This window comes from Lutjanus erythropterus, chromosome 12, assembly GCF_056507025.1.
Source record: "Lutjanus erythropterus isolate fLutEry1 chromosome 12, fLutEry1.hap2, whole genome shotgun sequence".
Lineage (NCBI taxonomy): Eukaryota > Metazoa > Chordata > Actinopteri > Lutjaniformes > Lutjanidae > Lutjanus > Lutjanus erythropterus.
Window position 1 is genome coordinate 4,837,321 of NC_139328.1, and position 25,588 is coordinate 4,862,908.

Here is a 25,588-nt window from a genome sequence, read left to right on the forward strand (position 1 = left end):
GTACAATACAATACAAGGTGTGGCTGCATGAACTGTTTTAAGTGTGACTGATGGCAACATGCAATCATACGGTTTGTTTTTAGTCTTACAGTTCAAAAGTACTTGGACGTGTGTTCCAGGTCTTCTGCTGACACCGGGATTAAGAGGAGGTAGAGTCTCCTTCAGTTTGACCATTCATAAGTGTTAAGAGTTGATAAAAATTACTTCATTAAATTTGCTATTCCTAAATCACAGCATCTTTAAAGGGATAGTTGGGATTATTTGAAGTGGGGTTGTGTGACGTACTTATCGACAGTCGGTCTGTTATCTACAGTAGATGGCAGTTTGACACACCCCCAGTTTTTTGGAGCAGAGAACAGGGGTCCACCTAAAAGAAAAAAATCAGTTTAAGTGTACGCTATATTTGGAATATTTTTACTGCGGTCAAACAGCCTTTTCTGAGGTAAAACCGCTGATATATAAGCCAAATATCGCTTGCTGCAAACCAACCAAACTCCACAGGTGAAATTGATAATTTTATCTTGTAGAACAAAGGAGCTGCTGATCTACCACTGCCTGACTGATAGTTTGCATTTAGCAAAGTCAGGCAGATCAAGGCAGCGGTCGACCAGCAACAACAGTGTTCTGTGAAGTAAAATGACTGGTTTTGTCTATGGAGTTTGGTAAGAGAGTGAGATTTGGCTTGGCCTGGTTTCCTGTTGAAAAAGGCTGTCTGATGGCAAGGTAAAGCTGGGAAAATATTCTAAATATAGCGTACTGTAGATAACACACTGACTATCAATAAGTACCTCATGCAACTCCACTTCAAATAATCCTAACTATCCCTTTAATACTCAGCTCCATGTGGAGAACTGACATGATTTCAGAGCGACTTCCTCTCCTCGTCACGAGTCCTTGGTGTGCGAGATCTGTCTCCACAACAGAGCTTTCAGATTGTTGAGGATGAGCGAGTGCTCCATGTTCATCTGTCCAGCGTTACCCTTCAGGGCCATACAGGCGTACAGCTGCCTCTCCAGCTCCTCTCTCAGCCCCGACGGCGCCCCGCGCAGGAGGTAGTCCTTCAGTGCACTGCACGCCTTCGCCAGGTTTGGCTGAACCGGCTCCTCCTTGCACCGCTTCTCTGACGCGTCACACGACGTCTGGCAGTCCACCCCGTACACGCAGTCGGCATCCGTCTCGCACTTCAGCGCCCGCATGTTGCGCCTGAACTCCGCCTCGGGCACCACCGCTCGGGTGTTGGTCAGACGGAGCTCGTGGCGGTCGGTGTAACCAAAGTGCGCCGCGGCGAAGTCGCAGATCAGAAAGCTGCCGTAGGTGCCGTGGAAGATGTCCTCCACCAGCTCCAGCAGGCCCATGGAGATCTTGGCTTTGCGAGGCCATGAGGGGGTGAACCACTGGTCCATAGTGCGCTGCAAGCCGCTGGGCACCCAGGATACCAGCGGCCAGGGGAGAGACAGACCGTAGAGGGGCCCGTAGGCGACTCGCTCCGTCATGTACAGGTCCCCGCAGTAGCCCAGGAGGCGAGGAGTGTGTCCACGGTCCTGGAGCAACAGACCCAGCAGCACCTTAAAAACAAGAACAAACCTGTCTCATCAAAGAGTCCACAGAGGGGGGAAGTAACTAAGTACTAATACTTTGTTACTGTGCTCAAGTAGAGTTTTCAAGAATTTTACTCTTACTCCCTACATTTTAACACAAATATCTGCACTTTCTAATTCTTACATTTTTGAAACAGGCTCTTTACTTCAGTTTTCATGCATTTGAAGGCAGTTATTGATTATTTTAAATTTTGCATCATCATGTGCTGCCTTCCGACCACCAAGACCAATTTCAGCCTAAATGGATGGGAGAACAACACAGAAAAGGCGATTCCTTGGTGCATCCATTAGTGCATATCACACAGAGCAGATGTCACAAGACAAAAACGACGTAAAAGATGCAACAAGATGAAACGGATGAGATAGAGAGGGTGAGGCTCAGTCTGCTTTGCACAGAAACGGCTGGTAGAAATGACCTACTTTTTTACTTTTATACAATATGAACATTTCAGAGCCTGTACTTTTTCACATTCACATACTGTGTATACTTGTACTTCTGCCTGAGTAAATCATTTGCGTGCATCTCCCACCTCTGAGTCAAGTGGTTTTTTTATTCAGGGGTTTGTTATTATACCTCGTCCATCTGCAGGAGTGCCCACGTAGAGCGAGCCTCTGGCAGTGACACCCGTCCATCTTTGTTGCCGTCGGCGACCGAGAGGATCTGGCTAACGAGGTTGGCGAGGTTAGCCTGCTCTCCGAGCTTGGACTGGCGGAAGAAGAAGGACAGCGAGCTTCAGACTTCACTCTGTCGTGTCTCTGACTAAAATATTTTGGTTCCGTCTGACCTGAATCTTTTACCTTGAGGTGATTAAAAACCATCTCTCTGAACTTCTCCACTGACGTGCCTCTGGTGGGCTTGTCGAACACGGGGGCTTCTCTCCGCGGCTCCGGCTCCTCGCCCAGCTCGTAGTGCACGACCTCCCCCAGCTTACAGCGGATGATCCCATCACGGTCACCCCAGCTTCCTGTGTACACCTGGTGAACAAGAAAAGCCAAACCATTGTTTAATAAGCTGATCATTGAGAGTAGCAGGGTTAAACAGAAAATAAGTGAGGGTTCCTACCTGGTTATTTGGCAGTGTAGACAGACACCTGCTCATGTAGAGAGTTTCTGTGTCACACAGACTGCCGCACGCAGAGCCATCGATGATCCCCCTCCTGTATTTATCACACTTGGAGAAAATGCAGAGAAGTGTGATTTACTGTTAAGCCTTTTTTTAATACAGCAGATGCTATTAGCACCCGAGTGTCTGTGGCCAACATTGCTGTTTAGCCAATGCAGCTATTTGCATTCATGGCTAAGATAATCCATTATCTTTTCCTAATCCTAAACAAGCAGTTTTGCTGCCTACACCTAACAAAAACCTAACCAAGACCTGACCAAACAGTGCCTGACCTTTGTATTGCTGATTTGTTTTATGTCTGTGTCCTGTGTTTAACCCATGTATCCACCACAGCCGTGTAAATAGGGAAATAAGTGTGCAAATAGGCACTTTTTTATTCACCGATTACATGAGGTCCTGTGTGTTTGATCATCACAGCCGAGCAACAAAGAAGACAGAAATCAGGTTGTCTCCAGGCGTATTCATAGGCCAAGGTTTTACAAAATAAAAGTTTATTAATAATTCAAAACAACAGGGTCTGAACAAATAAATGAGATGAACAAAGAAAGCCATTACTCACAATGGCGTTCTTGCACTCGTGTCCTCTGCACAGCTCTGTGTAGGCGGAGTATTGCACATAGATCACCCAGCTCCCCACCAGCACAGTCAGCCATGTGAGGAACAGGTACTTCACCCGCACGAAGGAGATCCGAGCCTGCGAGGGGCGAGCAGAAACAGAAAGTCTTAAGATAGATCCAGAGCCTCAAAATACACCCGACCTACACACTAGTCCAACAGTTTATATAGAATCTGTTCATCTTACTGTGCGGCGGTGAAAATGTTCTTTATCTACATTCATGTTGTTATGAAAGTGTTAATCTGAGATCTACTGCCTGTATTAACATGTTACACAGGCAGGACACTGAAAGGTTCTTGACATTTACACTCCTTGATCAAACCTGATCACATAATAGGTTGCCATGGCGACAGCATAACAAGGTACCGGCTGGCTGATTAGTCGCCATGTGCAACAACAGTTCATGAAGCTATAAAACGGTTTGGGGGCAGGGGGGGTGCAGATCGAGTTGTTCCAGCGTGACATGTCAGTCTGGTTACGGCTCGTTCAAAAAGTAATCAAATTACCGTCTGTGTGCGTGTCACAGGATGCACACATCACATGTCTCACAATGCACCTCTGGACAGAGCCCCTGTTGTTTCTGTCACATTGTGCAAGTTAACGTAATCAGCAGTATCTGATTTTCCACTGATTGTGATAAAACACAGAATTCTTCACTCCTAAAGAAAAACTGATTTGAGTAGCTTCAGTATGATTGATACCATCCCACGTTAGGTGACATCTTGTGTTTAAACATGCATGTAATTAAATGATGTTTGGCTAATTATTTAGTGGTAATATAGTCAGTTCTGAAGCTGTGAGCCTCCCGTCAGACAAAACTTGCTTAATTTTACTCAGTTCCTATGGGATCAAGCTTACTTTATTTGATATACACTGAACAATTTAGCCAAGATGACCTGATGATGCTGTTTGACTTAACTTCAGGCTACAACAAATACATAAAAAGGAAATACAGCAAAACTCCCCAAAACTGTATCTCTGACCTTTCGCTCCAACTAAATCACACACACGCAGGCTATTCTATGTGATCTCCTTTTGATAACTAACATAATAATTACAGTATTTTTCACTTTCCATTCACTGAGTCTCTCCTGAAACTGTCAGGACCCCCCGGGGAGGCCAGCTTCTCAGTAAAACCACTGAATTATGACATTTCTTTCTTTACATGATGCATTAGCTGCTTTTAAACAAATTTTGTGGTATCAGCAGGACCTGCACACTCTGAAAATAAAACAGCTCAGTCTAAGGTGATAAAAACGCGTTTCTTATTTTCAGGTGATTATACACTAATGAAGACACATGAATATTATGTTCAGTTTCTTCCATATTCTGCCAATAAACACCTGTAAATTTCACACACTGACTGGACCTTTAACATTTAAGTCCACCATTTATGTTATACAAAAAGACAAATCTGAGACAAATCTTTTCAAGTATTTTAACAACTTTTTTACTTTTGCTTCCTGCATTTTAACACAAATATCTGCACTTTCTAATTCTTACATTTTTGAAACAGGCTCTTTACTTCAGTTTTCATGCATTTGAAGGGAATTATTGATTATTTTTAATTCTGCATCATCGCATGCTGCCTTCAGACCAACAAAGACCAATTTCAGCCTAAATGGATGGGAGAAAAACACAGAAGAGGCGATTTCTTGGTGCATCCATTAGTGCATATCACACACAACAGATGTCACAAGACAAAAATGACGTAAAAGACGTAACAAGCTGAATCAGATGAAAGGGAGAAGGTGAGGTTCAGTTAGTTTTGCTTGTAGAAATGTCCCTCAGAGGGCTACTTTTTACTTTTATACAGCGAGCAACTCTTCACAACACACAACAAAAGTGTGAAGAATGAATTGATAGAGCTGTAGGTAACTACTGCAATGGAAACAAGTAAAAAAACACGGAGAAAAGTAAGTTGCTGGAAGGTGCAGTGGAGCAGTGAGCAGGAATTTGGGTCAAATCTGCTATGTAAGCAACACAGTATGTGACTTTTGCAGTCAGTTTTTCTCCAAGGACTCTAACCGCACTTGGGAGGATAAAGTGATTTTGATTCTCACTCTGATCACATGGCGGGAACAGCTTATGTTGTGTGTATTTTGGCAGCGTGCTGTTCCTCTCATTTCGGCTCCAGCACAGTTTTCCAAATCCCAACAAAGTATGCACCCAGCGAAGCAAGGACCAAACACGAGCCCGTTTTATCTTTGATGTGATTACCGTTCTTGTAAACAGCTCTGCTGTGGACAGATCTTTCTGTTTGGGGTCCACACAAACTGTTTGCAGCAGAAATTAAAGGATCAGATCAACATTCATGTACACACAGATGGTGTAATTAAGGCTTTCAACTTCTTTGTGGGTTTTTAACATGATGAAAACCCAAATGAAGTCCAGGGAGTTTGTTCATGCAAAATATGCAACACAGCTCCAATTTGAGCAACAAGCTTTACAGGAAAACTATAATCTTCCTGCCTCCTATTCCCTTTGGTGCATTTCACCAGATTGTCTGTTCTCCTTTGTCCTAAAGAGATGAACGAACAGATAGTGAGGATCCAGGGAGGGAACAGGAGGTGCAAGGGGAGCACAAAGCAACCACACAATCAGATCTGACTCCCTCGGTATGTATGTAAGCGATGCATGCGCTTGAAACGCACACTGACGACACGGTGGGGTAAGGAAGTCATGCGCGCACGTTGTCTGTCTGGTGGTGTGTCTCAGCGTGTCTGCAGCCACATGATGAGGCCTCCGAGTTAAATAAGTGAAACCCGAGCGGCACAGCGTTTCATCCCTCACTCCTTCCCCGTGGTCCTCAGCAGTGCCTCCTCTTCACTGGAACCTAATATGTCGTGTTTGCCTCAGCTAAGATAACATTAGATAAACTGATCCCACACAGGGAATCGTGAAAAAGGGAGTGGGATACTTTGTACGCTACAAAGCACCATATAGAGGCACTAAATGCAATGTATACTTGTTATGAAACTGTTCTGCAAATGTAAAGAGACCCAGAGGTTTAACTGAGTCAATGGAGACAACATTTTTTGAAAATGGTTCAGTGTTGAGGCTGCAGTCATCAGTCATCAAACTGACTCCAATGTAACCCTTGTGGAAATGGTGCTCGTCAATCTAAGTCCCCTGGAACTGTGCTTGTTTTTGCCACTTTGACAGGTTCAGACTGAGTATGTCAACATTACAGAAAGAATCACTACAGAGATGCACCTTTTTTTAAAGAGTTAAACATCCTGTTTGTTTAACTGAAAACAGACAATTTATCACTTTGGCCAAAAACCCCAGATTCCATTTACAGACGCTGAAAAAAACCCCACACTTCAAACTCTACAGAAACAAATTAAAACTCACCCAAACTGTCTCGACTGTCTTTCCACAGTCCCAACACTCAAAGACTCTGTTTTGGTCGAAATAAAACCTTAATTTCAAAATCAGGAGATGAGTGAGGTTGGATATCAGAGAAGCAGAGGGGAGAAACTGCGTGTATGTCCAGAATATTTTCATATCCACCACTGCAAATTATGTGGTTTATTTCAACAAGGCCGGAGTTGGCGATTGCTGAAACAGTGGACAGACGAACAAAGATGGTTTGGATGAATTATATTTCCTTACTGTTGAGTCTGAATAAAGTTTGGTGGCTTTGGCAAGAATAATAAAACAGCAGTTTCTGGTTAAACAAAAGTCCTATCTCTGTAGCAATCTTTCCTTAAAGGAGAAATCTGTAATAAATCATAAAATGACCATATGGCATCAGATCTTAAGGAAACAGGATTAAGGAAAGTTGAAATCCTCCGGGCTACAATAACTTTTTATGTGCCAGTTTCATGATAATTAGAATTAAAATGAATGCCGAATGTTCGCCAAATGAGTCAGTGTCTGTTTATGAGTCATAAGAAATCATTAATAATCTTGCCAGACAATTGACATTTACAGCTTCTCTAATGTCTGACCTCACTCATCTCCTGTCCTGACATTGAAATTAAGGTTTTATTTCGACCAAACCAGAGCTGGTGATTGTTGGAACAGTTAAAAGAGAAAAACTGAGACGATTTTGTTTCTGCAGAGATTGAATAAAGTGTGTTTTACAGTGTAAAATCTCTAAGTGGAGACTTTTGACAGAACAATAAATCACGTGTTTCTGGTTTTAAAAAAAGTCTTTCTGTAATATTGACATACACTTAGGATACCAGTACCAATCCGATCCGATCCAATCTGAACCTGTCAGCGTCAAAGACAAGCACTTATAGGGGACAGCCTGTTTTGTGTCAATACTGGACCAATGTCAAAAATGATTGTCCCCATTAGTCACCTAGGCACAAAAATATGGGAAAATATGTCCAGGTTGATGAAATACTGAAGTTATCCTTAAAATAATTAACAAAAGAAAATATTACACATGAAGAAGAGTGGAAAAGAAAAGCAAAAAATCTATTCCACATAAATAAAAAAGGTGTTACATGTCCTTAAAATGTATAGTGGTATAACTAGTTAATAGTGTTTGATACAGATGATAAAGAAAACTGGAAATGAGTCATGCAGACAGGAAACCTGTTCAAACTTCAAAGTGGCATTGTACAAAAACCCTGCTGGGTAAACTGTAGAGTTACCAGCTGTCAACAGTTAGATTCAGTTACCGAACATTAACCCTCATGAAGTATTGTCTTCTGTGGTCCTGTCACTACAGCAGGGACAGAAGAGACCTGCGGTATCTGTGTCTTCATGTGGATCGAGCAGCTTGGAGCTGACCTCAGGGTTTCATGTACGGACCGGGAGCCGTTGCCGGTCGTTATTTTCTCTCCAACTTCAAAAGGAGACTACGGAAGTCCTCGGGACAGAGCCGCCTGTCCTCCTCATCAGTTTGTGTCCTCCTAGTACAGATTATTTGCATTGGTGTTATATGAAGTATGATCAGGAGTATCATCATGGAAGCTAAGAAATGTACTGCTGTGGACAGGTTCAGCAGTAAAACGTATTTTAGCAATCTACAAAAAGCCCATCTACAAAAAAACAAAAAAACAGAATCAATATCAGTTTAAGCGCACACTTTATTTAGACTATTTCACCGCTTTACTTTGCTCTCAGACATCCTTTTCTCATGGAAAACTGCTGTTATATATGACAAATACCACCCTCTTTGGTGTTTTGGAGGGTTAGCTAGCTCAGATTGATCTAAGTCACACAATAACACAAACAAACTAACAAATCAAGGCAGTGGTAGACCAGCACCTCCCGTATTTTGCAAGGTAAAATGACTGTTTTTGCTAAAGGAGTCTGATTGGTTTGAAGAGAGTGACATTTACAGGTAGAGTGAGACTGATTTTTTTAGGCAAGCCTTTTTATGTGGCTAAAATATGTTTCCTTATCCCTTTAATTCCTTCTTATTCTGTAAGCGTAAGGCCCCAAAGCAGGAAAAAGGGATATAAGAATTGCAATGCTGGTATCAAAGAGATCCAACAGGAAAGACGGAAGATCACAAATTGGAAAGCAGCTTTCATGTGGCCTTTTGAACTCGGGTGCTTCATAAAGGGCTTTGAAATTCAAAAACCATTTGTCCTACTTTATTCAAGTACATGTTAAGATGTTATGTCACTGCATGGTTTAGTCCAGAACTGTAGATGTATAATACATGAGGGCATTGCTCCAAAAAATGTTTACTGAATTAACTGGATAACTTTGGTGAAACTAAAACCTGGAACCCCCACAGATTTGGAACCTGTTGAATTCTGGACTTTACTCTGCAAAGTGAGCCAGATAAGCCTGTAAACTTGCTTCTTGGAACAGTTCTGTGGACCTTGGTGCAAACCAGACACCACGCCCTGTAATAGACCTGGATAACCTGCCTCTGCCAACACATTTTGGTGTGTCGCCACAAACCAGCAGATCCCCTAACAAAACTCCTTTGTAGATTTGGTGTCAGCCAGAGTTTGTATTACCTTTGTGTGCTGACATTTTGCTTGAATACAAAAGGCGCTAATTGGTTTGGAGGTAAGCTCGGTAGGCTAAAAAATGCACAAACTGTACCTTGAACCAAAAGTACCGAGCCAAAATTGTGCCTCTTCTTGCACATGAAGACTTTGAACAAAAACAGGAACAGAACAAACCCTGAAAAAAATGACACAATACGATGTACAAACACATACAGGACCGGTGTGGCAAAAGTGTAAGCAGACTTTTCTCAACTCACAATTAAAAGAAAACACTTCTGCACACACAGTGTTGTTTGTGTATATTGCTGTGTGTAGAGAGGGGTGGGACAGGAGCTACAGGATCAAATCTAATCGAGTCTGATCTTGTTGAATCAACCAGCCCATGAGGCCAAACACTGGCTCGTATAATTAAATATTGTCTTCAGAAACCAGACGTAATCACCTCTGCCAACATGTTTCACCTCCTGACCTCCACATCACACAGCTGTCAGATTATAATCCAAGCCTGAAGTCGTGATTTCTGACCTTACTGGATGTTGTAATGCAATGGTTCTCAATCAGGGGGTCGTGACCCCCAAGAGGGTTGCAAGATGACTTCTGTGAGGTCTCTAGATCGTTGTGGAGAAAACAAAACAAAAATTGTCGCAAACAGCTCTTGGCAACATCGGCCCCTTAATGACATTCAGCACAAGGGAAAAGCGCTCAGAAATATGCAAAATGCAGCCGGCCTCAAGACATGTAAAGAAGAACCTGCTGTTCAGTCACGCATTTGCATTCGAGTAGCGTTAATTTCTGAGGACGTGCACACGTGCAGCCATGATGCATACAGCTACCTATGCAAACATATAGTTAAGAGCAAGTATATCTCTGCTGTAACAGCCTCTTCACTAATGGTTACAACCATAAAACTGCACAAAAATGACAATAATTAACATAAACCACCATGTTCTGAACAGACACAAAAACTAACAGCTGCATTTTGTAACATAAAATAAAAATCTTAACTCCAGCACTTTAGAATAGACTGTATTGATTGTGTTTGTGAGAGTCAACGTGTGTGGCCACATGAGTCCTGACTGGACACACACACAAAAGAGTCTTTTATTTTGGCATTTTTGTGCCACAGTATCATGGTTAACCAAGCAATTATAGCCAGTTTTACAAGCTAACACATGGAACAACTTCTGCGGCGTGATGCTTCTCCAAAAAAAAAAGGCTCCAGCTCAAGACTCAGTCCAACAAGAGACTGAACTGGGCTTAGATATGCAAGGTGCCATCATGTCCAACTTTCTGTCATGTGAATGTTTTCTTGTGGGGGTATTGAACACCAAATTATTTATTCTGGGGGGGGTCATGACTGGAAAAGGTTAAGGACCACCGCTGTCGTGTCGCAATATGTGGACTCTTCCCTCAGGCAAATCCCTGGCTGTAGTCTCCCCCTCTTGCATAAGCTCTTTACTGTACTGGAGGTAACTGCTGGCAGCAGACCACTGGTACCCAAATCAGAACCTCATTATCCAACCACAAGGATTACTGCTGCTCTGGCACTGTTGGTGGGTGATGATACAACAGTGAATGAAAGTCTTGGCACCTTTTCAGTCCAACTGAGAGGAAAAGAAAACTTAAAATGAAGTGAGATGAAATGATCCAAAAACAGAGATTCTTCCCTGGCCCTGGGTAATAATCAGCCCTGGCATGGATTAACAATTTCTCCTCACATGGTGTAACACACACTCTCAGTGGCAGGCCTGCACTCTGCTCTGTGCAAAGCATTGTGATCAGTGGAAAGACTGTCAGTTTAATGTTTCTTGAGCCCTCACATTCCTCAGGTATGTAGAAACTGTCCTTGATAGCCATCAGAGCAGCCCAGCAGGTACGTGTTTACTGCCAGCTGTCAGTCTGGTGTGACACCACGACGACCCCGTTACACACACAGGCTCACGGTCAATTTAAACACAGCATACAACGATAATCTGCTTTACAGAGAAATTACAGAACAGTGATCTTACCTGGAAATAGAAAGACTTTTTCACCCAGGCCCGTGGAAACAGACCCTTCGCCATCACAAAAATAGATCATCTCAATACGTGGACCTGGCAGTAGAAGATCATCCAGAATACACGGGGGAAAGAGAGCGTCTTCCACATGAAACCAGTCGCCTCCTTTACAGAGCAGGCAGAAACGGCAGCATATTAGACGATTTCAGCCCCAGTATGATTCACTGATCAGGCTCTCGTCTTGTCTTAACCGTGTGAATCGCTCTGATAGTGCACTTTGCCTGCGCCTCTGCTCTTTGCAGCAGCTGCTGATTTTCAACCAAAGCAACATACCTCAAGCTGGGGAAAAAAAAAAAACGTTGGTTCACGGCGCAGGCGCAGCGCGTTCATCTACATATAAAATGTTTTCAGGTCGTCAACCAAACTGACAAAATGTGTGTCACTGCGACACATGTGGCACATTTTACACTAAAATCATGTACTCATTTTGAGTATTGGTTGCTAAACTATGAAGGCATCGCCGGACCAAGCTAACAAACACGAGTGAAATACATTTCCGCCACGCCTTTCACAATAAAAGTCGGTCTGGACCCGCGAAAGATCTCGCGAGATTCAGCATTTTTACCCAAACCATGATTTTTCTCCCGATCCAAATCAAGTGCTGTTTTCCCTACACGTAAGCAGATGGCGTTGTCACATCACAAAACATAATTTATTTGTAGAACTTGCGCAGTGAAGGAACAACGCCTCCAAACTCGCGAGACTTACGCAACTCTACAGTTCTCATCTATATAGGTAGGTAAAACAGGTATCCAGACGGGAACCCTATAATTTTGCGAAACTCTCGCGAGATTTACGAATATTTTCTTCATTTTCACGTTGTTCAAACCTAAAAAAAAATCGTAATGTGGCATTAGTGACTTTAACTAGGTTTAGGGACAGAGGACATCTGGTTAGGGTTCGTGAAAGGGTTAATGGTTTGAGGTAAAATGATCACTCTCGCGAGATCTTTCATGGCTCTGGAGTTCTCTTCTATACACGGGCAAGCCCACTCAGGTAAGTCTCAAGTGATAGCCCACCATCTAACACAACTTCCGGTTATAACATCCAAAATAAAAATGGCATAAAATGATGTTGTAGCGCCAGCGAGTGGCCACAACTGGGACAAGTGTATCAAAGCTTGCCTCGTTAAACTTTTTGAAGGTTTTGAATAAACATGTTTCAGCTGCTAACATGTTTATTCGGTAATTAATAATGCTACCAATGTTAGTTTTTCGTTTTTATTCCACGCCAACAGAAAAAAACACTGCAATAAAGATGCTGCATTCAACCAAACAGAAGAGCAAAACATTTCTTATACTTCTTTAAGGGGCGGATATGATCTGCTTGGCAAATGCCCTGCCTACAATTTCAAATGTTTGAAAAAAAAAAGGTGAACGTAGCAGCGACAACAACCAGCAGCAGTCGTTAAAGCGCTTCCCATAATGCACTCCCCGATCATCAGCGGGAAACCAAAATGGCGAACGTGTTGGGGGAAAATGAACCGTTTGTTATTTTCTGAGGAAGGCGCAAGCCCCGCAGGATTTAGCGGCACACTTTTGAAATAAATTCAACTTCAGAAGGAGCTGCACGACAACGGCCACTCATCTCGTGTTATTTTGTAGTACGAGTGGTTTGTAGAAGCGGAGGTGACCGAATGAGGTATTGTTGTCATCATGTTTTCCTCCTGTGGGGGGGTGTGGGTCCGACGGTCAGCGACCTGTCCGGGGTTACAGACCGCTTTGCATGTGGATTACTCACGCTAACAATCCGGCCTGGTTGCTGGCTGTTTCATTTACGAGACATTTCACCATGCAACGTTATCTCAAAGTGGCCCTTTATCCTCTCTAGTGGCTAAATACTGACCATGTTCACTCTGTATCCGAACAAAGGGAGTCCCAGACTGACGGACAGTGTCTGAAGGGAAATAGAAAAATTAAATATACAATCTCTAACACAACTCAGTGATTACTGTTTTTCCAGCCGAAGATGCAAATATGAAGTGTTGATCTTGTGTAATGACAACTGACAACTGTCATTCACGTCCAATTGTCGGTCTTGTAAATGTTCAAAATTGATAATACGTTTGCATTTATTGTTGTTTTGTCACGTGGGGTATTTTACATAAATCCTCAGCGTTGCCCTCCAGCCCTCTCACTGACTGCGTGGCTGGTTAATAACCAATTAACGCTAATTATGAGTATAATCACCTGTTGTTTGTATCCACTGGAGGGGAAATGGCATGTGTTCCATTTTTCAGCCATTTTTTTGTGAGATCTTGTGTAACCATTCGACCTTGTGTTTTCCGTTCAATACTACACACAGAAGGGAGTATTTCAGGAGGGATGCACAGGTATATCTGCATATATTTCCTACTGACTGTCACAAAAAAATCAGCTGATGATCCCAACTACAGTATTGATTGCAGTATAAATATTTTTAAGCCACCAGTTTTTATTATTTAGACAAAACAACTTCAAAAACCCGTAGTTCTTTGCCAAAAGACTCTTAATGCGATTATTATAATTTTTGCATCTGTACCTACAAATGTAATTACTGGTTATTAAAGTGGGTAAGATTTATAGGTATTTATTTGCAGAATGTGTGTAATCACCTGAAAATTAAAGTGTTTTTTTTTTTTATAGTTTTTACAAGGATCAGTCTCAGTTGTTTTTCTTTTTTCCAATTGCTCACTTTTTATTAGTGGTTGTCGAATATCGACGAACACTAGAGTTAATTATCTGGTTTAATCTAGGAGCGTCTATAAAATGTCAGAAAATACTGAAAATTCTCCTACCAAGTTTTTCAAAGTTGAAAGTGATGTCTTTAAATGTCTTGTTTTGTTAGTTAATATGATAAATGAAGAAAAAAATGGAAACTTTAATATTTGAGAGACTGAAAACAGCTTTTTTTTTTTTTTTTTTGCCATTTTGCATGAAAAATTACTTTAACAATAATGCTGCTTGATTGACAAAATAGCTTATTTTAACTATTTATTTTAATTACCTATTTATTGTAGATTTTTTTTTATTCTCCCTTATAGTTTTATGCAGCCTTGAATGTTGCACTGATTGATTTGGCATTTTAATTTTGTTGTACATGTTGCAATGACAATAAAGATATTCTTAATTTTTTTTTTTTTTTTTTTTTTTTTTTTTTACACCACTGGCCTGGTCGGACATGTGAATTGCCAGATTAACTTGCCCGACATGGCATTTTACTTGCCCCTGATAAGCAGGCAACCCTTGTCACTGAGCCCTGTGTTTGAATCTGTAGATGGTGCAGGTCTGCTTCCATGGAGGTTGACATTTTTGCACCGCCTTGTTTCCACCATAGTCCAGAACGGACAAACCAAACACTGGCTCAAGATACCGACCTTTATGTTTTGAGTTTTGTGACCACTGTAGATTCTCCTGCGTGCTGGAAATGGGAGGGAAAGACGAAGTCGTTGCAGTCTGCAGACTCACCACTAGATGTCACTAAATCCTACACACTGATCCTTTTGAACAAATGAATTCCCTGTTTTAAATGCATCTCCTCTCTCTCTCTCTCTCTCTCTCTCTCTTTCTCTTTCTCTCTCTCTCTCTCTTCCACCCCTTTCCCTTTCTCCTTTCCCTTTCTCCTGGTTACCTCCCCCTGTTTTTCCAGAGACTCAGGGGTTGTGGACCACCTGTCTGTCCATCACAGAGCTCACCCCCAGCGGCAGCAGCAGGCTGTGTCCTTGTCCCCCACAAGCCTCTCTGCCAGGGGAGAGTATGGAGAAGACGGCATGTCTGACAGGTTTACAGAGGGACAGGACGTCTTGGCCCGGTGGTCAGATGGCTTGTTCTATTTGGGGACAATCACCAAGGTTAGTGTGAGGGAAACACTACTTCGGATACGTTTTCTATCACAGCGCCACCAAATTTTCCAGTGCATAAGATACATAGATCAGATACTGAAATCCAGCATCTCTGGCACATGGAAACAACCTGGTGGAATAGCACCTTAAGTGAGTACACTTTAAAAAAATGTTTTGGCCATTTGATCTCATAATTTTACAAAACCTCAACTGTTAAACTTAAGTCTAGTATTTTTGGTCATTGGATGCATAAAGTCCGCCTCTCCTAATTTCTCTTAATCTCCTAATTTATTGGATCAGTCTCCCTCTCTGTAAATTGTTGCCTGGAACAATATCTTGTCTTGTGTCTGCATCTTGTTTCTCAGTGTGGTGTTTAAGAAGACAAAGACCTATTTTTGTTTCCTCCTTCAGATAGATCGGGACAAGCAGCGATGCTTTGTGGTTTTTGAGGACCGGTCAAAATCTTGGGTTCTCTGGAAGGATATTCAGACGGGTAAGTTCTTTCAACTTCAGTGTGTATGTGTGTTAATCTTACTGGCGAATAAAAATTCAGTCCTTGATCATTTTCAGATAATCCTAAAGGTGTATATGGTATTTTATCGCCTGTCAGTATCTGCACTTTCACAGTTTCAACAGTTTAAAAGTGATTTGGCTTGAATTTGTGCATTAGTGTTGTGCTCTCCACCCTGCTGTCTGCCTTCCTCTGACTTGCTTATCTCCTTCCTCATGTTGCTGACAGTTAACTGTCCACATTGTCTGGCATCAGCACAGCATCAGTGCACTGCCCACATGTGGAAAGAGCATGGGGGAGATACAGAGAAGCTGGGGTCTAGCCATTTCCAGATCACTCAGTTAAAACGCACATATGACCCAGCTATGCTTTGTAATAAAGCTTAAGAATTTGTGACAGATTAAAAATCGCACACATTTTTGCCAGATACGCACCATTAATTGTATGTTTCTTTTTAATCTTGACTAATTCCAGTTTGAACGGCTCCACATGTTGCTAACAGAAGTTAAAATCCTTGTTTTCTGCTGACCTCCAGTGGTTGAAGTTCTCACTTTGCTGCAAAGATGTGGAAATGTACTCGCAGTGTTTCACTGCACCCTGACATCCAGGGATGGGTATCATTAGGGTTTTATTGACACCAGTATCCACATGTACTTATAAGTTCTTGTGTTCCTACTTTCCATAATTTGATGCAAAAAATAAAGGCAGGACATGCAAAGATGTCTTTTAACTTGAGTACTTGGTAACTTGAGGTTAAGGACTGTGGTCATGTCCTGAGCAGCTTGTCTCTAAAATGAGAATAGCTCTTCTGATCCACCTGAAGTGAGCCTGTACTGAAGTTATAGCTAACTTTGTTGCTAAACCCCTTCATCAGCATATAAGACATGGGAACTAAGCTTGTGTTTTGAGGAGCTGTGGCATTTATTCACTGACAAATATCCTAAACTGTACACACACTGCACTGCTTTAAGTGCTGTAACATCACACACACATTCGCTACATTAGCGCAAATTAATGTTAAATAAATACCAATACAGCAATATTTTTCCAGGAGCTTAGATTTATTTTGGTACCGACCAATCAGGAACCGGTACTGATTTTGTGCCGGCTTTGGATACCAATCCAGACTGACATCACTGTCAGGTGTGGTTACTGGGGCAACAGACAAACAGTCATGGGGATTAAAAAAATTAGATTTAATTAAAAATGAATCTGTCCTTTCAGAGACATTGTCCTGACTAATCAGGATAATCCACAGACCTCATGGTGAATGTTTTCTGTTACTTCCAGTCAAAAAATGGTCCCCCTTGTTACTCAGCTTAAAAAAAAAACTATTTGAGGTGCTGGAGAAAGAGTTGTGATTCTTTGCTCTGATTTCGTTTGTCCATTTCAGGGGATGAAGATGATGATGACGACGATGACGATGACATTGTGTGCTCCATATGCCAGGATGAAACTTCAGAGGAGCCCAATGAGATTGTCATTTGTGACAAATGTGGCCAAGGTGCTGTTCCATCGTCTTTATTCATCCACCATCTACCTAATCTCTGCTCATCAGGGGCTTTTGTGCTTCTTCAAAGAATGATCAAGTAGACGGCAGCTGCATGTAAATGTGCTCACGGTTCTTTCAGGCTACCATCAGCTGTGTCACACCCCCATCATCGACGCCTCTGTCATCGACTCGGACGACAAGTGGCTCTGCTCAGAGTGTGAGCTCACTGCTATGCCTAAGGTACAGTGTTTGTTTTGAGTGTAAAGGCGTAAAGCCTTTAGTTGAATCTATTACTTGTTTGATTTGGCTGCACAGTGAGACAAAGCAGCTCCTCCTGTCCCTGCCAGCAGTATCTGTAGATAATGAATCGCATCAGAGGAGGACAGAGGACAGGATGAAGACACTGACTGATGTTCTTCATTCAGTCGAAATGTCATTGAGTGTTTTGTTTCTTAGGCCTTAAAATCAACTCTGATATAGGGTGGCTAAAGGATAATCTAAATACTGTATGTGTGTACATAGTTTTATGTTGGGATAAACATGCTTTTGTCTGTATGTTTCACAGAGGGGAGGGACCCACAGGAGAGGAGCGTCTGCTAAAGGCTTTCTGCAGCACGAGCAGCAGCAGCACATGGAGCTGCACCTGTCCTTCCCGTACAATCTAGGTGAACTGGTGTGGGACCAGGGCCACAAGACCAACATTCAGCGGTGCTACTGCTACTGTGGAGGCCCAGGAGAGTGAGTAACACTTTTCATACTTTATGGGACACATTAAAGAACCCGTGTAAACAAATTCACTCATCATTTCATAGTTCTTGCTGGTGCTAGAAATCCTTGCAAACACTCCTTGAATTTTAATGCAATGTTTTCAAGGTTTAAAAAGTGTCTGGTCTTTGGATAAATTATAATTGCATTACTATTACAGTAAGTCACTCTGTGACTGAATAGTTTCTGGCTGTTTTACGGCACAATAACATCTGATTTAATGTGATAAAAAAAGCTTGAAAATGCACCTTAAATAACTGAAAAGCACTTGAATTTCACTTAGGAAAAGTTGTAGCAACCCTGTACTTTACAAGACACTAAAGGAACAATTTCCTACATATTAATGTTTAAAAACATTTTTAATCTTACTGGTACAGCTAACATCTCTCTCTTGCTCTGTTTCTTTATAGTTGGTACCTAAAGATGCTGCAGTGTAACAGGTGTCATCAGTGGTTCCATGAGGCGTGTCTCCATTGCTTACAGATGCCCATGCTCTACGGAGACAGGTAAAAAAAATGTTATGTATGTATGTTTTTTTTTACCATCAACTTTTTATTGATTAACATGGTTAATTAACAACATACACAAACTTTACAATTGTCCCTAGAGGTCAAATAAAGAACAAACTACAACTTTACTAATAGTACTACATTGAGATGTAAAGAAAGCTGCATGGCATTTGCAAAAAATAATCAAATAGTGTCTGTGAATGCAGAAGATATTTCACTCTGAGTCAAAGAAGCCCAGGCTCTGATGGGTTTTTTTTGCATTATGCATTCTTGCTACTGGCAACGCCATACATGCTTTGCCCAACAAAGATTGTAGACAGTGAATTTGGGACAGAGGATGATGAGACTGAATTATTTTAGTTATTTCTCAAGCAAAGTCCATGTGACCTAGAGCGGAGTCATCATTCGACAGGTGCAGCTTAGGACAGTATGACACTTTAATATCAAGTAGGTCAGATTAGGTTGTAGAAATCATTTTCTAGAAATCCACTACCTCAGGGCAGTTCCTGTACATGTGCAGAAAAGACCCAGTGTCCTCATTAGAGCTGAGCTCACAGTTTGAAGAGGGTATGAGTTTCATCAGATGGATCTTACTGGGAGTTTGATACATCCTATGTAGAAATTCAAAGTGCACATTACAATTTAATATACATGGTTATCTTAGCCAATAACATGTTGTTTTAGATTTTTTTTTGTAATGAATGAGAGAGAAAAATACATTTGGGAGAACACGGGTAGTATGTCAGAGGCAAAGGCATTCAACTGCATTATTCTATACATAATAAAATAATAGATATTTAATGCTTATCAATTACAGTTTTCAGATTACATTTGCTCTCATTTAGGATAAGAGAAACATGTCCACATTTAGAAAAGACGACTGGGACTGAGGGAGTTTAGGGAGATGTTTACAGCAGGGCTCATGAACGTTATGGAAATGGAATTGAAACTAAAACTGTTGCACAGCAGCCACACAGACAAGACTGCCTGCAGACGTGTTCGAAGAAATAGTTTATTTCTCGGTCTCATGAACGCAGGCATTGGCTGATGCTGATGATCTCAACATACCGGATAATTGGCCCGATTTACTGGTCTATTATTAGTTTATCTATAGCTAATAGTGGCAACAATACTTCATGCTACAATATCAGTTATTTCTTACTTGTGAAACAAACCTTATTAAAGTTTCAGTAACTGCTTAAGCAATAATTTCTTCTTTCAACGGTTGCATGCAGTCTTTTTTTTTGTCTGTGTGGCCAACAGTATGTGATTATTCACTCAGCTGTCCAACTGCAGGAAATAAATTCAGTGGAGGAAATGATTGTAGACTGTGCTTAATCTTCAGCCACACCTTGTGTTTTCGTGTCAGGACACAGGACCTCCACATTTACTTTCAGATACCATAAAGTGTTAAGCTTATTAAGCTGCAAAATGACTTGGGCAGAATGTAAGGCCTAACATGGTTTTGTGTCTGTTCTGTGACTGACTTTAGGTTTTACCTGTTTATTTGTTCGGTTTGCAATGGTGGACCAGAGTACCTCAGCCGACTTCCTCTCAGATGGTAAGTGAGTCTCAACATCCAAGTTCAACTCTGATACAATTAGCCTTCCTTTAAAACATATCATTTAATAAAATACACAAGCATGTGATTGCCCTCCTTTCCAAAGTGGTGCTTGTTTAGATACAATACCTCCTCTTACACCCGTGACCTGAAGACCTATAATAAGATTCTGGTCTTAGATTTATTTAATTTTTCTATACTTCAGCATTGTCACTGTGCCATACAGACTGAGTGTAGAAAACACAGCCTTTACTAAAATGTTTTTTAGGGCGGATGTCACACACCTGAGCCTGTACAACCTGAGTGTGATCCACAAGAAGAAGTACTTTGACTCCGAGATGCACCTGATGACTTACATCAACGACAACTGGGAGCTGCTGCAGCTGGGGGAGGTAAGTACGTTACTTTCAGTTGTGATGCACCAGTGGCCAGCTGTTGACACACACACACACTCTTTTATGTTTGATATAAAGTCTCTCATGAACATAAAGACATGTATTATATTTGTATGTTTTGGATTTGGCAGCCTGTTGCACGGTAGCAGTGTGTAGCTGCTCAATGCACCAGTTCATCTCAAGTTGAATGGAGACCAGAAAACCACGTCATTCGCCTGTCCTAGAGAGTTAATTAGTTTTTGGCACCCCTGGCTGCCAAATTGTTTTCTGAAACCATATGGTGTTGATTTTCAGAAATATTTAATTTTTTTTTCTTGCACTCTGTCTTCCCTGTGTGGTGACTCCCCTCCCCCGCGTCTGCAGCTTGCCAACACTCCGAGATCACAGCGATACGAATGTGTTCTGGAGGCATTAAACAGCAACAGTAGCATGTAAGCTATCCCTTTACCGTTGAATCGTAACCCTGTGCTTTTTTTCTGCCTATCCTAGTTTTTGCACCGACTGTTTCTACCAGTCATTACAGGCTCTCCTTCTCTTCTCTTTTTTCAGGTTCATGTCAGGGAAGGAGGTAAAGAAAAAGAAGCACTTGTTTGGGCTGAGGATCCGTTTCCCCCCTGTTCCTCCCAACTCCGATGAGCCAGCCGGCAGAGTGATGGAGAGAGCTTCACATGAGATCACCATCAAGGGATGCAAGTCCACCAAAGCCCTATCTGGGATGAAGTAAGATGTGAAACGTAGATTTGAACTGCTGAAGTTAATTGTTTTAGTATTTCTAGTTGGGATGTCATCCTGAAAAAAGCTCATAATATAAACTGAGCGACTTGCATCATTAAAACACCGTATTATATTAAAGATACTTCACAGGCTACACTGGAGTTTAATTTTACATTGTAAGAGGCCAAAAGATAACAAAATCGTAAAATAACATTTTTCAAGTACTCGCTGTTCAAGTGTGTTGTTTAGGTTATTTGTTCAATCATTATAACAGTCTAGTTAGCTGTTGGTTTGATCACGTAGTGTGGATCCACTCGTCAATGAAGTTATGTGAAGTTTAGAAAGAAAAGTAGGAGGAAAATGAATACAGCAGTCTCTGTGATTTGCCTGAAGAGTATTCTGGGAGCCTTAGATCACCATCTTGATGATTGGTGATCTGAGTTGAGCCATAGTAAGGCCTCTAGCTGCACAAGTTAGCTGTGCAGCTATATGCGTTTTGAGTCGCCCACGACGGGTGTCTTATGTTTTACACACTGCTCCTTTTAATGATTGCAGTTCATCGATAAAGACAAGACTTTGTCGTCACTCCACACCGTATCTGTGTCACCCTGCTTTTAAGTTTCATTACCTGCTTCGTCTTAAAAGGGTTCAGGTACCAGACTGATTGAAAATGTGTGGAGCATTATGAAGAGACCCCGGACTGTTGAGCACCTGAAGTCATATATCAAGCAAGAACGGTTCTCAAAACATCAAACAGTAGAGCTAAGCGTCTTGTGTTCCCAAACACTTAGAGTGTTGTTGAAAGAAAAGGTGATGTAACACAGTGGTCCAAACTTTTCTGGGTCGAGTTTCAGGCATCACAGCATTTTAACAGTTTATCAGTTAGCGTGTTAAATCTATTGTTTTTGTGTTAAATTGAATATAGGTCAAAACATTTTCAAATCACTGCATTACATTTTATACAGCGTCCCAACATTTTTGGAATTTTGGAAAACAGCCGTGTTTTGATTTTCTCCTGCACCCTGTAATAAGTTTCATAATGTGTAACTGCTTAACAGTTGCAGTGTTATTATTAATGCACAGCTGTTATTACTTGTGAATCTGTTGTGAAATGTTGTTGTTATTGTTTGGTCTATTGGTCTAGAACTTGCAGTACTTTGACCAATGGCACAGAGAAGAAGAAGAAGAAGAAGAAAAAGAGGAAGCAAGGAGCCCGTTCTCTGGAGACTCTGGCTAAACGACCGCGCTCCAGTGAACTCTTACCCCAGGTGTGTGCGTGTACATGTATGTGTATCTTAGTGGCTGTGAGCTGGGCGTGTGCATAGTTGCTGAGAGGGGTGTGTGTTTTTGTTTTACTCTGTATAGGCCTGAGGTCACACACAAACTGTAACTGTAACAAAAGCTGTAACTTTTGCTGGGGATATTTAGATATTTGGTGTGCGGATCTCTTCTTCTCTGTTCGAGCTTTTTTATGATCCAGCAGCCATCCCATCGGGTCTATGGATGTGTGTGTCTTTTTCTTTTTTTTTTTTCATGTTAATCTAACATTTTTTTCTTGTCTTTGACAGGGGATAAGAAAGCCTCTACCACTAGACTCCCACACATTGGATCACTTAACCTCTATCAAGTAAGTGAGCAATTTTGGTGCAGAATTTCTATTTCTGAACAATTACGACTGTTCCACTGCATTGAGTTGAGGTTGTGGCCACTAACAACTGTTTTAATTAATCTATTGAGTAAAAAACATGAAAAAAAAACAAAAAATGCAAGCCTCTGCTATTGATTTGTCCAACAAATAGTCTAAAATTCAAAGATATTTAATCTAAGGTGATATGGCAAAGAGCAAAATACCAAATCCTCTCATTTCAGGTGTTAGAAAACATTTTTTAGCATTTTTAAGTCAAAGTTTTTGCAAATGAATTTTCTCCTCATTGACCGATTAATGATTTGACTAATTATTTCAGCTCTATGTATGATAATATTACATATTTTGTGTATAGTTTGTTCATCTTCCCTTCTTTTTCTTTTTATCATCCCAACAAACGCAGGAGTGACAGGTCTCTGCTGTCCTCAGATGTGGAATCCATAGGAGCTCTGAGCACCACAGAAACTACCTCAACTAGCATTTCAAGACAGTCCAGGTATGCCTGCTATGCAACTACATTCACCCCTTTCTTACTTTGACATCTGCGGCTCTGTGTAGGGGAGTGCAGGTCCAACACTTCGGTCCAGACTGAAATCTCTCGACAGCTATTGGATGGATTGGCACATTTTGCAGACATTCGTGGTCCCCAGATGATGCATGATCTCCCAACTTTTCCTTTAGCACCACTGTGTGGTTGACATTTGTGATTTTGAGTGAAAGGTTTAAAACTGTTGGATGGATCGACGTTTAATTTGGTAGAGACAGTCGTGTCCATCTTGATCCAAACCTTTCTGGGCTTTAAATGCAGTAAGTAAAATTTTAAAATCAACTCTAAAACTTATAAAGATGATGAGACGGGGGTAATGTGCTTCCTGGTACCTTTTTAAAATTGCTGCTTTATGAACATATTTCAGATTATAAGGACTTTGAACAGAAAACAAAAAGGCAAACAAACATGAGGTCATGGAATGATCAGTAAATCGAACAATTGAAGACGGTACTTTGTAATAGTTATGGTAATAGTACTTATCACTTGCTGCCAGCAAGATCTGATGTGTACTCGGAAAAACAATATCCAGTCTTTATTAATACCATCACAATGCATTTATTCATTTTACTTGTTTGCACGCTTTATTTCCAAGTTTTCTACACAAAATCAAAACAAATGCAGCCACAATGTTGTCCAAGCACAATAAACAACTGTTAGCTTTTTCCCGTTGGCAACATGTGGGATTATTTGCATAACTTGGTGTAACTTAAATCACCTGTGGGCAAGCGTCTGCCTGTAACATACACCTCCCGATGCTCTGAGGAATATTACATTTAAACAGAAATTGAAACCATGTCTCTTACAGCAGGTATCATGTTTACTCAGCCCATCAGTGATTTGTCCAAGATAGAGGATGTGAAAATTGTACTGATATTCAAACCCAAGGTTTTTGAGATGAATGTTGCTGTTTTTATCCAGAAATTCTAAATAAAGGGACAAGACCAGAAAACATGAGCATGACCAAGCATGATTTCTCCAGAGTCTCTCCAGCAGAATAGCTGAGTGCCAGTTTCTTTAGGCTTCTATTTTTAGAGTGATTAAAAAAAACAAAAAAAGAACTAATCAAGTTTTCCCAACAGAAAATGTCTGGGAGTTGGTGGAGGACGACTTTGTTTCCCAGACATTCAGCCACATGTCTTCAGTTATTTCAATAGACTCTTAGTCTTGTTGTTTTGTAATTCCCCCTTGTATAGTTTTTTGTTTTTGCCCCCAGAATTAAAATCAGTTGTCTGACTTCCTCTTTTCCTGTCAAACACCCTCCAGCCTCTGTAGCTCCAACAAGACGCGCTCGACAGCCTGCATCATGCCTGTTTCCTCTGCACCCTTAAAAAGGAAACGCGGGCGGCCACGACGGGCCCTGCAGCCCCCCAACCCGGAGATCCCCCCTCCCAGCCACGCAGACCCAAACCCCCCAGCAACAGAAGTGCTGAGCCCACTCCCAGGGCTTCACTCCACAGACATAGTTCACGGCATGGACCCCAACAGCCAGCTCTCCCACCTCAAGAGCTCCATCAGCAGCTATTTCGGAGCGGCAGGGCGGCTGGCCTGCGGGGAAAAGTACAAAGTCCTGGCACGACGGGTCACCCTCGACGGAAAGGTGCAGTACCTGGTGGAGTGGGAGGGAGTCACTGCCTCCTAGACCTGTTATTGTCATCCTCTCACTTCTAACTTCTAACCAGCGCCTATAAGAGGTCTGTGGCTGTGCTGAGGACGTTGTGTACACAGCCTGTATTCAGAGCATTAATTTCATATATGCCTTTGTTTAGTTTAGACAGGAACAAGTTTTACTGTAAAGCCTACTGGTCCAGTGCAGTCCAGCGTGATTATTTCACATTTGAACATGGTTTTCCTCATGTGTTTGAAGGAGCAACGTCTACAGTATGGCCAAAATTTTAATAGAAGTAATTTACTAACGTTGTAATCAAAATGTGAAGTAACAGTCATGACGTTATGTCACAGATGACTTTGTTTTGTGTCATATTAACAACTGAAGTTAGCATGCTACCAAACTAGCCCCCGCCTGTCTTCTCTAATAATACCACTTTGTGCCTCAGGAGACGGTCGTCCGATCTCCCGGTAATTTCAGCAGGGAGATGTATGCAAGTGGGGAGGTTGCTATTTTCACAGGCTCTTAGCTTTTATAGTCTAATAAATAAACAAAATAAACTCGCAAAACGCCTAACTAATACAAGCTTGTTTGTAAAGCAAACTTCGTTTAAACTCAAACAAAAACAAAAATGTCTCGGTTTGTCTTTTTACTGTTCAGCAGTCACCAACTCATCGGTTTGGTTGACAATAA

At 41.5% G+C, this 25,588-nt stretch overlaps 2 protein-coding genes across 2 annotated transcripts; one reads left to right on the forward strand and one right to left on the reverse strand.

Moving 5' to 3' along the window:
- Window positions 1–691: 691 nt before the first annotated feature.
- Window positions 692–11,792, reverse strand: dipk1aa (divergent protein kinase domain 1Aa). The gene is made up of 6 exons (XM_084732254.1): window positions 11,280–11,792; window positions 3,281–3,415; window positions 2,662–2,769; window positions 2,397–2,573; window positions 2,173–2,304; window positions 692–1,565 (listed from the first exon to the last, which is right to left on the reverse strand). Exons 1-6 carry the CDS (start codon window positions 11,331–11,333, stop codon window positions 885–887), a joined length of 1,287 nt encoding a protein of 428 aa, XP_084588380.1. The 5' UTR covers window positions 11,334–11,792; the 3' UTR covers window positions 692–884.
- A 605-nt stretch (window positions 11,793–12,397) lies between these two features.
- mtf2 (metal response element binding transcription factor 2) lies at window positions 12,398–25,468 on the forward strand. Its single transcript, XM_084732205.1, has 15 exons — window positions 12,398–12,968; window positions 14,955–15,156; window positions 15,559–15,640; window positions 17,052–17,162; window positions 17,290–17,390; window positions 17,716–17,888; window positions 18,326–18,421; window positions 19,917–19,985; window positions 20,254–20,377; window positions 20,744–20,811; window positions 20,930–21,100; window positions 22,239–22,362; window positions 22,663–22,721; window positions 23,143–23,235; window positions 24,553–25,468. The coding sequence occupies exons 1-15, from the start codon at window positions 12,964–12,966 to the stop codon at window positions 24,926–24,928; spliced, it is 1,854 nt and encodes a 617-aa protein (XP_084588331.1). The 5' UTR covers window positions 12,398–12,963; the 3' UTR covers window positions 24,929–25,468.
- The last annotated feature ends 120 nt before the right edge of the window (window positions 25,469–25,588 follow it).